The following is a 16014-nucleotide window of genomic DNA, read 5'->3' as shown; positions in this document are numbered from 1 at the left end:
ACTAAAACATAAACATTGACTCAACTAGGATTAGAACTCAGGCCCTCCCCGTGTTAGAAACCACAACGCTCTCCACTCGGCTAATCTCGAACTTTGTTGCTTGTTGGCAAATGTTGATGTGATTGTGCTTTGTGTTTCAGTGTCTCATGTCTTAATGAGAAGAATACAAAATTTTATGAGTAAAAAGCTTTATATGCATATGCCCCCACTGAGCATATAATGTATATAAATAAAACTCTGCTTTACTTAAATTACAGCCACCACCGTTTTGGGCCAAATCATGGATTAAAAGCTAAAAAAAAAACCAGGCAAACAAACTCCGCCAATACTTTTCTAATATTTATTATTTTATATCGCACACCCAAAATAAATTGTTACATTCAACAATTGGTTTAACTAGAAAAACTGGAATAAAATAATTTCCAGTTTTTTTAAATTTTTTATCTTTGCGCATTTATTTTAGATATAATACATGTTTATTATATGATTGATCGGATATGCCATAACTTTGTTTTTTTTTTTTATAAGTTAGAAGGATCGGACTTAGTACAGATTGCATTTTGGGCAATCTTATCCGATTTGCAAAATTTTATTAGGATAATTGGCTTAACTTTGTTTTTTTTGAAGCTAGTATGATGGTACTGTCTACGGTTTCCGTTTTGGGCAATCTAATCCTATTATAGGATTTTGAAGCTAGAATGATGGGACTGTCTACGGTTTCCGTTTTTGGCAATCTAAACCCCTAGGGTACCTAGGGTATATCAACTTCGGCTCCGCTTGAAGTTAGCTTTCCTTTCTTGTTTTTTTTTTATAATTTATTATATAGTGGAACTCTCATAAGGATAGGCCTCTCATCTGTTAATTTTTTTAAAACAATTTGGTTCAGTTGCGTAGATAGCTTTTTGATATGGGGGGGGGGGGGGGATATGACTCAGAATAATATCCTGTTTTTTTGTAAGTTTTATTTTACACTGCGATAATAATCCGCAATCTGCGATAATAATAATGCTGTACTGCACAGTCATCGCGTAAAAATGTGTTTCTTTTTCAGTTTTGAGATTATATCATCTTATAATTCTCAGACCCAAGGGGGGGGGGGGGGGGATTGATCCCCCTGATCCCCCCCCCCATATACGCTACTGATTCGGTTTCCCACAACTACGAAACAATTTTGGATTTTAAATACATTTATGGGCAAATTTTTAATTAAAATTTTTAAACTAACCAAATTCTAAAACCTTTGTAAATTATAAATACGTATAACTTCAGAGTCACTGAAGCTATCGAAAAATTCTTTACGTCTTTGGAAAGGTTTTTAATTATTCCACCTTCTTGAATGTCAAAATCTATAGAGTTAAAAAAAAAAATAGTTTTGAAGTTTATCCTTACAATTAAAGTATTGCTAACTGTGTGAATCGCCTGTCCAGAGGTTACTCCCATATATATATATATTCAGAGTCACTGAAGCTATCGAAAAATTCTTTACTTCTTTGGAAAGGTTTTTAATTATTCCACTTTCTTGAATGTCAAAATCTATAGAGTTAAAAAAAAATAGTTTTGATGTTTATCCTTACAATTAAAGTATTGCTAACTGTGTGAATCGCCTGCCCAGAGGTTACTTCCATATATATATATATTCTATATATTATGCGTTCTGTTTTAAATAATTGAAGATCAATATTGTATACAAAAAAACAACTGATATCATATAAAAAAACCTCTTGACGAGGTAAAGTACCGGTGACGAACCTGCATGCGAAACCCAAAATATCTGATATCAATTTTAGTGACGAAAATATGCTATATAGGTGTACAAAATTGCATATAAAAAATATTCTTGTTCGGCACGTGCAAGAAAAACAAAAAAAAATCAGTCACGTGCCGAACAAGAATATTTTTTAGATGCAATTGTATTTTATTTAATTTTTATATGCAAGGGTATAATAAAAATATAAATTTCATTTTCATTCAAAAATGGCACCATGCTCATAGTTCTGGCAGATACCACGAGAGCGCCACTTACAAAATGAGTAACTATATTGACATATTGATAACCTATAAAATAATGTGACGTTTATTTACGACCTGCCCAACAAAAATGTATATGCAAAGATAACATCATTTTTCAAACCAAAAAATGCGCCAATTTTGGACCCTAATATTCCAAATACTCCATTTCCCGAACAAGTTCAATATGAAAATGAAAAGAAAAAATCTTTCCAAAGAGAAGCCCCTAAAAACATTCATCGAAGCTTTGGACGTTTGCGATGAAACATTCTATCCAACGGTATACCGATTTCTTCAGATCGGTGCAACACTGCCAGTAACAGTGGCTTCGAGCGAACGGTCGTTCTCTACACTACGAAGATTGAAGACATATTTACGCAATAAGACTGGAGAGCAAAGATTGAATGGATTGGCGCTTCTGAACATTCACCGGGATCTGGAAGTAACCTCTGACGCAATATTGAGTATAATGGCCCAAAAACCAAGAAAGATCGATATTACATTGTGAATTATTTATGAATAAATTATACATAAATATTCATATTCAAACTTAACTTACCTGACTCCCCCCAAAAATATTTCCTGCGTGCGCACCTGCCACTAACCAACAACTTCTTGCTTACACACAGATTCGAATCGTGTAATAATTCCATCTGAACTTCGCGGCCATATTCTGAATCGTCCGCATGAAACAATTAGCCAGGGGCATCGTCCGCATGAAACAAGGATACACGGTCGATCAGTACGAACCATATTGAGTCAACTATTTGAGAAGCCTGCAATAAATAAAGAAGGCTATGTCAAGCGCCATGTAAATCAGCTTAAATCCAGGTCCTCAGCAAACCATTGCGATGATAAATCCAAAGAGTTCTGGTTTGTACCTGAAATTCCAAATCTTGCCGTCAGTCTTCACACTCAGAGCCGAGGCGAACCGTCAGCCGAGATTTCTGCATCTATTCAACCTGTTCCTGATCTGCCAGGAGAGGTAACTCAACAACCAATGCAAATTCAACCAAAACGACGCTTGTCGGGAATACCTGTTCGCCAAAGCACTCTAAGTCGCCAAGCCTTCGTTTCCAGCCAAAGGATTTTAGGAAACCAAAACACTAATATACTTTTAATTAAAGGAGGAGATGTGTCATATATGTACTAAAAAAAAACCTTCACTCTCTTCTCTTATACTAACGTTGCCAGACATTGTAATCACCAACATTATGGGCAACTCTGTAAATTCGAAAAGAGATATAGACACTTTAATAAAGACAGTTCGCAGCCACGCTTCAAAATGAACGCACAGACCTCTACCTAATGGACATAACACTTTCCATAAACTATCGGTGTTTATTTCTATTCACAGAAAAAAATAAAAATAATAAACAAATTGCAATTCATAGATCCGTATCGCTTCGCGTGTGCAGTGATATATTTGCCAAACATAGCCCTGCTCTGCTTCATCATCTCTTACGGTGTTGCTTCCATTCTATTGCTCCTATTTCTCGCTCAATAGAGATTCTTATCTCTATTCTTTGCATCTTACTAATTCGCACTAACTGCTCTCTTCAATCTCCCCCTTTCGTTTCCCTGGTACAGTGGTACAAGGTTCATCAATATTATTCCTAAATTAATTATTGAATTTTTACTAATTGTTAATAAATAAATTATTTAAATTTTTAATAATTATGGAATTTAAATTGGTCTGTGCGTTGGAGTCTTGTAATTGTCTCTCGTCTTCCATGCCTACCATCCACTGCTGGCTTTGTGAAAACGTTTTACACGCTAAGTGTGCCGTGTTCACGGCCTCAGATTCGGATGCAATCTCACGTAGGTCTGGTCTCCACTGTGACGGTTGTCGTGCTGTTCAGGACGAAATGAGATCGTTCATGAGGCAGACTAAAAGCGGATTTAAGGAGTGGATCAGTGGTTTTCGTAAAATCAATGACCAACTCTGTGCGCTCGATACACAGTTTAGTAGTCTTCAACTACTTAATGAGTCTCCAATGCGTAAGAAATCGTCTTTTAGTGATGTGCTTGTGGTGAATAATCTTCAGATTGCTCAGCCGACAACTATGCAGCCGCTTATATCTCTGGCCACCCCAAGGGCCGGAATTGAGAAAAATGCGGCTTCCGAATATCTCAGAATTAATGAGCAATTGTCCGATATGTCCTCTGTGGCATCGCTTCAAGTGATCCCAGACCCACTAATTTAAGCCCCCGTAACAGTCACCAAACAGGGTAATCAACCGTCCGGACACCAGGTACGTACTGATGCCACAGTATTAGTTTCGGCAGCACCAAAACCCTTGCAGGTGATCCTACCATCGAAACACATTTTTGTTTCCCGGCTTGCCCCTAATACTTCTGAGATTGATATCTCGGCTTACATCAAAGCCAAAACAAAAGTCGACTTAAAGGTGGTGGACATTACAAAATTTAAATATTCAACACCAGGCACACGTCATCTTTCAAAACCAAACCTGTGGGTGTAAAACTCCCACATGTTACGGGCACTGACCACCCTTCCACCTCATCTTCCTCAGTTTGAAAAAACTAATGTCTTCACTAACACTTCCCTATTAGAATACAAGAGGGTTACGTAGTAAACTTCCCAAACTGTATTCTGATAGTTCTTTCTTTGCATCTCACATTATTGTATTTACAGAAACTTGGTTAAAGCCGGATATCTTAAGCTCCGAAGTTTTTCCTAGTAGGTACACCCTTTTTAAAATGTGATAGAACTCTGCAATGGGGAGGAGGAGTGTTAATCTCTTAAGACTCCAAACTCGCTTCTAAAGGATAAAATCACAAGAGTTTGGTGACATGGAATTCCTTTGCATCAAAATCACTTTGTCCGATCAATCTTTGTATATTACCTGTTCTTACCGCCAACATACTGGCAACATTTGTCCGCTATTCCTTTGGTTTTCGATCGTCTGTCTGATGGTGACCAGCTGATAGCTCTGGGTGACTCTAATATCCCAGAACTTATGTGGTCAAATGTTGAAAATTCACCGCCTTCACAGCTTAACTTCCACCACGACTTCCCTTGGGCAAATTAACCAAGTAAGAAATTCTTTATCCTGATCCTGATGGAATTACTCTTTCCAGAAATTTGCCCCTTTCTGACCCTGAGGATCCATATCATCCCACTCTTGAGCTTTCAATCGAAAACAACTCCTTAATTGACCTTAAGTCTACAGTTAAATCTCATAAAGTTCGTTTCTTTCGGAAGGCTGATTTTATGAAATTAAATAAGTTAATCTCGGATTTTGATTGGTCTGATTTACTAGCATGTGATGATATAAACATCGCATTACAAAAATTTTATTTCACTTTAAACTCATTTTTCGACTCTTGTGTGCCGTGGAAATATCCGTCCGCTTCAACGAATCCGCCTTGGTATACAAGGCATATAAAAGAATAATATGAGTAGACTTTTAAATAAACATTGATTATCTGGCTGTACAGTTAGTTATTCAAGATACTTAGTAGCTCGGTCCACTTTCACCGTGCATAACGCAGAATGTTATTGGAGTTATATTCGCCGCTGCTGGATTCAGTTTATTCAGGATCCGAATCAGTTTTATAACTTTGTAAACACTAAGCGTAAACATGTATCTTTTCCCCCACTGCTTACGTTTGAGAACTCTTATGCGAACACTGATCAGGCAATGGCCGATCTCTTTGCACAGTTTTTCCAAACTACGTTTTCACCTAGCAGCAGTTCAGCTCAGCCCCACACTTATAATGTCCAATCAGCCAATCTTATATTTCGCCCATCTTTCGATCAAAGTGTCTTCTTCTTAAGGTCAAGCCCGTGTATTCGCCAGGCCCTGATTGAGTACAGGCTGTGTTCTGAAGAACTGCGCCGAGGCTCTGTGCAAACCGCTGGTTAAACTCTTTAATCTATAGCTGGAAACTTCGATCTTTCCCCTTATGTGGAAGGAATCCTTCATTATTCCGCTGCATAAAAAAGGGAAAAAATCCGACGCTGCAAATTATAGAGGCATCTCTAAATTGTCAGCAATTGTCAGCAATTCCTAAGCTTTTTGAAAAACTTATCACTCCACATTTTTAACACCTATGTAGTTCAATAGTAACTCCGTGGCAGCATGGCTTCATGAAGCGCCGCTCCACCACTACCAACTTATTGGAGTTAACATCGTTTATCACGGATGGTTTCCGGAATGGCTTACAAACAGACGTCATCTACACTGACTTCAGTAAAACATTTGACTCTGTTAACCATTCGCTTCTCATAAGTAAACTCAGTCTTTTGGGATTCCCAACTGATCTTCTTATCTGGATTTCGAGCTACTTATTTGGGGGCACCCAACGTGTTTTCTTTAAAGATGTTACCTCGCGTTTAGTCCGCGCCACATCTGGGGTGCCCCAAGGAAGCCATCTTTGACCCCTACTTTTTACACTGTTTATTAACGACTTGCCCCTTGCCTTAACTAATTTACTTGTACTTCAGTACGCTGATGACGATAAGCTATGTCTTCAGTATAAATTCAATAGCGCCCAGTCTAGACTTCAATCCGATTTTGATTTAAAATTGGAAATGTAAGCTTATGTTCATTTACCGATCTAGTTCTCACCAGGCTACATAGCCGTAGCGCATGCGAACGGGGGAGAAATAAACAGAAAGTACATACTTTCTCTATGGGAACGCCTTAACTCAGGCTAACGATCTAGGTGTCCTATTAGATTTCAGACCATGTTTAATAAAGATGTGTGTTGCCGCCGATATTTAAATTCTGCTTCGATCCCTTCAATATGGTCCTATTAGAAAAAAAAAAGAAGGGATTTTGGCTTATATGGGTGAACGGCCACACAACTGATCTACCGTTACATTGCGATACTATCGACCGGAGAAAAAAGACAAAGTTTTTTAAAGTTTTTCTTTTCCAACTTGTAGTTAAATAATAAATAATAAAGTCGAATTACTAAAGAATTTGTCAATACTGATTGGTCGGTCGAGCCAACACATTTGTGCCGCAACATTTCTTTAAAAAACTTTACTTCAACAAACGCCAAATAAGCGAAAGCCAACAGACGCCTGAATTTCATCAGAAATTGTGAAATACCCGAAGACATCTGCACAGACGCCCACACATGCACATACATACATGTAAAAAAGGCAATCTGAATGCAACCTCGTGTAGTACGTCACAAAAAGTGAACAGGTCCTAACAGGCAAACGCAAAAACAGCACCATAATAGAATCGTCAACATCAAATACACAATTATACATAAATATCTTGACATTCCAAAATGCCTACGGAGCAAGATACAACGGTGTGTAACATATGCAAAAAAAGTCGGCTAAATAGCGGTGTCCAAAACTGGGTCCAATGCGACATATGCAAGCTATGGTTTCACTTTGCCTGCGCTGGAGTCGATGCCAACATAAGAGAGCGTCCGTGGAAATGCACATTCAGTAAGGAAGAGAAAGACGACGTAATTTCAACTTGCAGCGATTATCCAGTACCACCGCATCCACAGGAAGTTCAATCCATTAATAGCGCTAAGTCTGCCCAGGAACAGCTGGATGCCTATCAACCACAAATTCAACCCAACAAGCAACAAGCCTTCAAGTTAGCTGAGCCGACAAGCGCCCCGAGCAACAGTAATCTAATGCTGGCAATGCTTGAAGAGACGCGTGAAGCTGAAAGAAAGTACATTCATCAAAAGTATACCTTTCTTGCCCAGCAACAGGGAGTAAACACAATCCCCTTCCCAGAGATTGGACCAACTACTGCACAACTAGCCGCAAGACAAGTCTTGCCAGCGGATCTTCCCCCATTTAGCGGTAATCCAGAGGAATGGCCCATGTTCATAAGTACGTACGAAAACAGTTGCGCTGTAGCAGGCTTTTCGAACGCAGAAAACATGCTGCGGCTTCAAAAATGCTTGAAGGGAAAAGCGTACGAGTTGGTCCGTGATAAGCTGCTGATACCAACACTGGTTCCAGAAGTCATCAGTACGCTGAAAACATTTTTTGGACGACCTGAGCAAATCCTCGATCGACTGATAGACAGGATCCGTAAAATCAACGTGCACAAAGATAAGCTGGAGACACTAATAGACTTCGCCATGGCAGTCCGCAACGCCTGCGCCACAATGGAAGCTTGCCGGTTACATAGACACATGGACAATCCAATGCTGCTACGGGAACTCGTTGACAAGTTACCTACTCATCACAAATTAAGCTGGGCTATGCATCAACGCTGCGATTCGATTCCCATAATACAATCTTTCAGCGACTGGCTATATAAACTAGCGGAAGCAGCCTCTACCGTACTACCCGGATCAAGCGCAAAGACCAACAGTGTAAACACCCATTCACAAACTCGACGAGGATCGTCGAACGAAGCAACTTTCGATACGGAGGTCGATCTCCAGGAAGAAACCAGAGCGAGCCAATCGTGCATTATGTGTAATTCTATTGAACATACCGCCGCCCAATGCGAAAAATGTAAGCTGCTAACTGTTCCAGAAAAACAAAGAATTATAAACGACTCTCGGGCTTGCTACAGATGTTTGAAGGCCCATCGCCGTAAATGTTTTTCCAGGCGCGACTGCGGAGTCGACAACTGCCAATCCAAGCATCACCCGTTACTTCATAGAGATCCACCTCAATCAGAGCTAGTTAGTGCTCATCATGAAGAAGGCATTATGGAAGAACAATACTTCCGAATTCTGCCAGTCACTCTGTATGGAAAAGGAACTTCCATTAATACTTTCTGGACGAAGGCTCATCAGTAACTCTCATCGAAAGCGTACTCCTGAAGGATCTAAAAATTGCCACAACAAATGAACCGCTATGCCTACAGTGGACCGGCGGCACCACCAGAATGGAGGATACTTCAGAGAGAGCGCAACTTCAAATATCAGAGACTGGAAATTCGAAAAAGATGTGGCTTAACAAAGTGCACTCTGTTAAAAAGCTGTCATTACCAAAGCAGACCGTTGATGCAGACAAACTATGCAAAAGGTATAAATATTTACATGGATTGCCTCTGAAATCATATTATAACGCAGAGCCTATGATTCTTATCGGTACTAACAACTGGGCATTAGCAGTTCCCAGAAAAATCCGTGAAGGAACACGCAACGAACCCATCGCCTCAAAATGTGCTCTAGGATGGAGCATCCAAGGAACAGGAAACTCAAGCAAACATGTTTCTCTACATCACTGCGAATGCAACTGGGGCGAACTCGACAAAGCCATCAAGGATAGTTTTAATGTAGACCCTATAGCTCCACGAAAGCTTCAATCGGAAGATGACAAAAAGGCCATACGCATTCTTGAAGACACATGCAAAAAGGTAAATGGCCGCTACCAGGTTGGTCTTCTTTGGCGAGATGACCGTGCCACGCTCCAAGAAAGCCTTTCAACTGCTTTAAGACGCCTGGAATGCCTGCGGTCAAAAATCAAGAGAGATCCAGAATTTTTCGAGCGAGTTCAAGACCAAATCAACAATCTTGTGTCTAAAGGATATGCAATCGAACTAGAACCTGCAGACAAAAATAAGGAAGATCATCGGGTATGGTATCTCCCAATTTTCATCGCCTTAAATAATAAACCTAATAAAGTACGATTGGTTTGGGACGCAGCTGCGAAAAGTCACGGGAAATCTCTTAACGATTTTATTTTAAATGGACCCGATTATCTAAATCCACTAGCAGAGGTTCTTATGGCATTTAGAGTTGGCCGTATCGCCGTGTGCGCCGACATTGCAGAGATGTTCCATCAAATTACCATACAAGAAAGCGATATGCAAGTTCAAAGGTTCTTATGGTTCCATAACGACAAAAAAACCCCAAGGACTTCGTCATGCGTTCGATGACATTCGGAATTTGCTGCGCACCTTGTATCGCCCATTATGTACGCGACAAAAACGCAGAGGCATTCAAAGACACAAATCCTCGAGCATACGAGTCCATAACCAAGGCACACTATATGGACGATCTCATCGACACCTACAGTAATGATTCCGAGGCGGTATCAGTGGCATCAGCAGTCAAGGATATTCATGCGAATGCAGGATTCTCAATAAGAAACTGGATCTCAAACTCCGCCGCGGTTATGCATCATTTTGGAGAGCGCCAATTAAACACCCACAATCCAAAGGAACTTGGTGGACCTGAAAAGGTTCTCGGTATGTATTGGGATCCAAAACACGACGTTTTTAAGTATATATTTAGGTTCGCAAGACTTCAAAGAGATGTCCTGAACGGAGACGCTACACCAACCAAGCGAGAAATCCTGCAGGTACTCATGTCCGTCTTTGATCCACTGGGCTTAATCTCTTGCTACACAATCGGCCTAAAGATGCTACTTCAAAAAGTGTGGCGGTCAGGCATAGACTGGGATGAGGAACTTCCCGAAGAGCTACTTCAGTTTTGGATGCAATGGAAAATCGTCCTTCTACAAGCTACTAAGTTGGAATTTCCCCGTCACTACTCCAGATTGCTACCAGAAGCAGAGCAAATCGATCTACATACCTTCGTAGACGCCAGCGAATACGCTTATGCCGCAGTTTCATATCTTCGTATAAAAAAGGAAAACAATGTCGATACAGTCATAGTAGCCGCAAAATGCAAGGATGCACCGCTGAAACCCGTCTCCATTCCACGTATGGAACTCCTGGCAGCCGTTATGGGAGTCGGACTAGCAAAAAAAATCAAAAACACGCGAGGTTTAGGAATCGATAACAGCACTTACTGGTCAGATTCTAAGACTGTTCTTCAGTGGCTAAAAATCGACCCACGCAATTTCCAACCCTTCGTCATGCACCGAGTTGGCGAGATCATTGATAATACTACCATTAATCAGTGGCGCTGGGTTCCAACAAAAGAAAACATTTAGTCACAAAAATCGTGAAGGCTCCAGAGGCTTCTCGATGGATTAAAGGGCCCCACTTTCTTATCCAGCCGGAGGGTGAATGGCCAGAACCGGACGTGTCCTTCAATGAAGAAACAAGCAAGATTGAATTACGTAAGCATGTACTCATAACAACCAATCCAAAGAATTTCGAATTTGCAGTTTACTATTTTTCGGACTGGAAACGCTTATACAGGGCTGTGGCTGATTTCCTCCTATATATCGAGAAGCTACGTGCCAAATGCTGTGGCAAATAAATAAATAAATGGCCATCACAACCCTATCGGGTCACAGCCTGTTGCACAATCTGCCTCCACGCTTTCCTGTCCTGGGCCCGCGCTCGCCAGTTGGTAACTCCAGATGTAGACAGGGCTTCCATCACCTGGTCCTGCCAACGTATCCGGGGTCGTCCTCTCCTCCGTTTTCCGACGATTACCGCATCAAATACCTTACGAGCCGGAGCGTCTTCTTCCATACGGGCGATGTGACCCAGCCAGCGGAGTCTTTGAATTTTGACTCGGCTTACTATATCAACATCCCCGTACAGCTCATACAGCTCGTGGTTCCATCTGGTGCGATAAGCATCGCCAACGCAGATTGGACCAAAGATTTTGCGGAGAATCTTTCTCTCGAACACTCCAAGAGCAGCTGCATCGGATTGCACCACTGTCCAGCACTCCGCACCATATAAGAGTACTGGAAGAATGAGCGTCCTGTAGAGTGTTATTTTTGTCGGTCGAGAGAGAGCTCTACTGTTAAAGTGCCTACTGAGCCCAAAGTAGCACCTGTTGGCAAGTGTGATTCTCCGCTTAATCTCCAGGCTGACATCATTTGTGCTAGATATTGCAGATCCAAGGTAAATGAATTCCTTCACGGACTCAAAGCTATGGCTTCCTGCAGATAGCTGGGAATCAAGACGCCGCGATTCCCTGCTAGAGCACACCATAAACTTTGTCTTATCCATGTTAACTGCCAGTCCTACTTTAGCTGACTCTTTTTCAATAGCCCCGAAGGCTGCTGTAACATCACGCTTGGTTCGGCCAATGATATCAATATCATCAGCGTAGCCAAGGAGTTGGACACATCTGTTTGTTAGAATAGTGCCCGTCCGATGCACACCAGCCTTCCTTATAATACTCTCCATTAGAATGTTGAAGAGCATACAAGACAGCGAGTCGCCTTGTCTGAGACCACACTTGGTATAAAAGGTTTCAGATTGGTCATTTCCTACCCTGACAGAGCTGATGGTGTTGCTCAATGTCATCATGCAAAGCCGTATTAGCTTTGCTGGTATACCAAGCTCAGACATGGCGGCATATAGGCGATCTCGCCGGGGACTATCGAATGCTGCCTTGTAATCGACGAAGAGGTGATATGTGTCGATCTGATTTTCGTAGGACTTCTCCAGGATTTGGCGCAAGGTGAAAATCTGGTCAATAGTGGATTTGCCAGGCCTGAACCCGCACTGATAAGGTCCAATCAGTGCTTCGGCATGGGGTTTCAGGTTTTCACACAGTACGCTCGTAAGGACCTTGTATGCGACTGGAAGAAGACTAATGCCACGGTAATTGGTGCGCAATGTGGCATCACCCTTCTTCAGGATAGGACAGATCATGCTATGGTTCCAATCGTCGGGCATGCTCTCCGTAAGCCATATCTTGCTGATTAGTTTGTGCATGCTCCCTACCAACATATCACCAGCAGCCTTAAACAATTCAGCCGGCAGGCCGTCAGCACCTGCGGATTTATTGTTTTTAAGTCGTTGGATTGCATCCTTGACTTCGGCATGGCTTGGGGTCGGTACGTCCACATCAGTACCATAGATTGGGGTTTGTGGATCATACTCTCCATAGTCATCATGGCCAGAGCCAGCTAATAGACTTGAGAAGTGATCCCTCCATAACCTCAGCACAATCTCTGCATCTGTGATTAGGTTTCCGTCATCGTCCTTGCACGCAACTCCTCCAGTCTTAAAACCTTGGGTCAGACGCTTAACCCTCTGGTAGAAGTTACGAGCCTCATTCCGGTCTCTGCTGCTCTCAATGCTCTCACACTCACGCCTCTCCTGTTCTCTCTTCTTGCGTCTGAAGAGGCGTTTCTCATCTCTCCTCCTTGACCTGTAGACCTCGACAACAGCCCTTGTGGCCCCAGCTTGCAGTGTTCTTCCGTAGGCGGCGTCTTTTGCAGCTGTTGCGTCGCGACACTCCTGGTCGTACCATGGATTCCTCTTTGGGGTACGTTGGAATCCGATGACCTCTTCTGCAGAAGTTCGCAGGGAGTGGGATATGAGTGCCCACATATTGCTGATGTCTTCAGGTGTTGGAGTTGCTCGGCTCAGTAGGCCTGTGACTTGAGTGGAGAATGCATCCCTTGTCCGTTGTGATTGCAGCTTCCCGATGTCCAGCTTTCTCAACAGTCCTCGACGTGCAACCTTCGCAACACATAGCCGTGTGCGAATCTTAGCTGCAACAAGATAATGGTCGGAGTCGATGTTGGGACCCCGACAGGATCGCACGTCGAGTACGTTAGATGCATGCCTTGCATCGATCACAACATGATCGATCTGATTTCTGGTCAGTCGATCAGGAGAGAGCCATGATGCCTTGTGTATGTCCAAATGACGAAACCCAGTACTACGAACTACCATATTATGCGCTGCAGCAAAGCCTATTAATCTGAGACCATTGCTCGAGGTGGTCTCGTGTAGACTAAATTGCCCGACGGTGGCACCAAAGATGTCTTCTCGCCCTACCTTGGCATTAAAATCCCCAAGGAGGATCTTAATGTCATGGGAAGGACAGCGTCCGTAAGCCCGGTCGAGCTCCGCATAGAAAGCATCCTTGGTGACATCGTCCTTTTCTTCGGTTGGGGCATGCGCACATATCAGGCTGATGTTGAAGAATTTGGCAGTAATTCGGATCGTTGCAAGTCTCTCGTTTATTGGCAGAAAGTGAGAGACCCGGCGCCGCAGTCTGGCGCCTACAACGAAGCCACAGCCAAATTCATGCCGTTCTGGATGGCAGCTGTAGTAAATGTCGCAGTTCTTCTTCCTAAGGCAACCTTGTCCTATCCATCGCATTTCCTGGATAGCAGTGATGTCAGCCCTACATTTATTGAGGGTATCTGCTAGCTGTTGAGCAGCACCTGGTCTGTACAATGTGCGTACATTCCAAGTGCATACTCTCAAATCATTGTCCTTTTTACGTGTGCCATGGTCGTCAACTTTAGATTGGTTCCGTTCCGAGGCTTCATCTGCTACATTCACTGAAGATTTGTTTTCCGTGGGTGGATTTCAAGTCCTACGCCACAACCTAGTTTGAAGAGCTAGGACTCTCGTCGCGCGCTTTAGTTTGTCAAACAACGGGTGTTGAGTGACAATCCAGGGAGAACCACGTGGAGGTAGTGCGTCGGCTTGGGGAGAGCAGTGATAAGGATCATGCTGGCATTCACCAAGTTGAGTGCAATCAGACACTTTACCTTATATAATCTCCCCCATTCTCCCCAACGAAGCTTGTTCGATCTGTTAAATCAGTCCTAAAATCGATCTGCCTAAAAAATAACTTTAACGACGAAACTTAACGAATTGCCTTAATGGAAGCTGAAACTATCTTAAATTCCAGACCATTAACCTTTGTTTCTCTAGATTCCGAAGACGAAGAGGCTTTAACCCCAAACCATCTACTCCTGGGATCACCGAGCGGTTACAAGCCAATGTTAGAAGACAACACTGACCTGAGGCTACGATGGCACCAAACGCAGCTTTTCGCCGATAAATTTTGGAAGCGTTGGATAAGGGAATACACGCCTACACTAACCAGACGATGCAAGTGGTTTACCAAACGCCCACCGTTAGCCATTGGAGACATCGTAGTTGTCGTCGACGATCAACTTCCCAGAAACTCGTGGCCCAAAGGACGCATAACTGACGTAGTGATTGCCAAGGATGGACAAGTACGCAGGGCAACAGTATGGACGCGGAATGGAATTATGATCCGCCCAGTAGCCAAAATAGCAGTCCTGGACGTCGGCTTAAAAGAAAGTGAAGATCCGAAGGACGTTCACGGGGGGAGAATGTTGCCGCCGATATTTAAATTCTGCTTCGATCCCTTCAATATGGTCCTATTAGAAAAAAAAGAAGGGATTTTGGCTTATATGGGTGAACGGCCACACAACTGATCTACCGTTACATTGCGATACTATCGACCGGAGAAAAAAGACAAAGTTTTTTAAAGTTTTTCTTTTCCAACTTGTAGTTAAATAATAAATAATAAAGTCGAATTACTAAAGAATTTGTCAATACTTATTGGTCGGTCGAGCCAACACATTTGTGCCGCAACATTTCTTTAAAAAACTTTACTTCAACAAACGCCAAATAAGCGAAAGCCAACAGACGCCTGAATTTCATCAGAAATTGTGAAATACCCGAAGACATCTGCACAGACGCCCACACATGCACATACATACATGTAAAAAAGGCAATCTGAATGCAACCTCGTGTAGTACGTCACAAAAAGTGAACAGGTCCTAACAGGCAAACGCAAAAACAGCACCATAATAGAATCGTCAACATCAAATACACAATTATACATAAATATCTTGACATTCCAAAATGCCTACGGAGCAAGATACAACGGTGTGTAACATATGCAAAAAAAGTCGGCTAAATAGCGGTGTCCAAAACTGGGTCCAATGCGACATATGCAAGCTATGGTTTCACTTTGCCTGCGCTGGAGTCGATGCCAAGATAAGAGAGCGTCCGTGGAAACGCACATTCAGTAAGGAAGAGGAAGACGACGTAATTTCAACTTGCAGCGATTATCCAGTACCACCGCATCCACAGGAAGTTCAATCCATTAATAGCGCTAAGTCTGCCCAGGAACAGCTGGATGCCTATCAACCACAAATTCAACCCAACAAGCAACAAGCCTTCAAGTTAGCTGAGCCGACAAGCGCCCCGAGCAACAGTAATCTAATGCTGGCAATGCTTGAAGAGACGCGTGAAGCTGAAAGAAAGTACATTCATCAAAAGTATACCTTTCTTGCCCAGCAACAGGGAGTAAACACAATCCCCTTCCCAGAGATTGGACCAACTACTGCACAACTAGCCGCAAGACAAG

At 42.5% G+C, this 16014-nt stretch overlaps 1 protein-coding gene across 1 annotated transcript; it reads left to right on the top strand.

Moving 5' to 3' along the window:
- Positions 1 to 9832: 9832 nt before the first annotated feature.
- On the top strand, positions 9833 to 10614 carry LOC123258146. Its single transcript, XM_044718024.1, has 2 exons — positions 9833 to 10172; positions 10219 to 10614. Exons 1-2 carry the CDS (start codon positions 9848 to 9850, stop codon positions 10245 to 10247), a joined length of 354 nt encoding a protein of 117 aa, XP_044573959.1. The 5' UTR covers positions 9833 to 9847; the 3' UTR covers positions 10248 to 10614.
- Positions 10615 to 16014: the final 5400 nt, after the last annotated feature.

This window comes from Drosophila ananassae, assembly GCF_017639315.1.
Source record: "Drosophila ananassae strain 14024-0371.13 chromosome Y unlocalized genomic scaffold, ASM1763931v2 tig00000087, whole genome shotgun sequence".
NCBI lineage: Eukaryota > Metazoa > Arthropoda > Insecta > Diptera > Drosophilidae > Drosophila > Drosophila ananassae.
The sequence above is the reverse complement of the archived record's forward strand: the minus strand, read 5'-3'. Positions and strand labels throughout refer to the sequence as shown.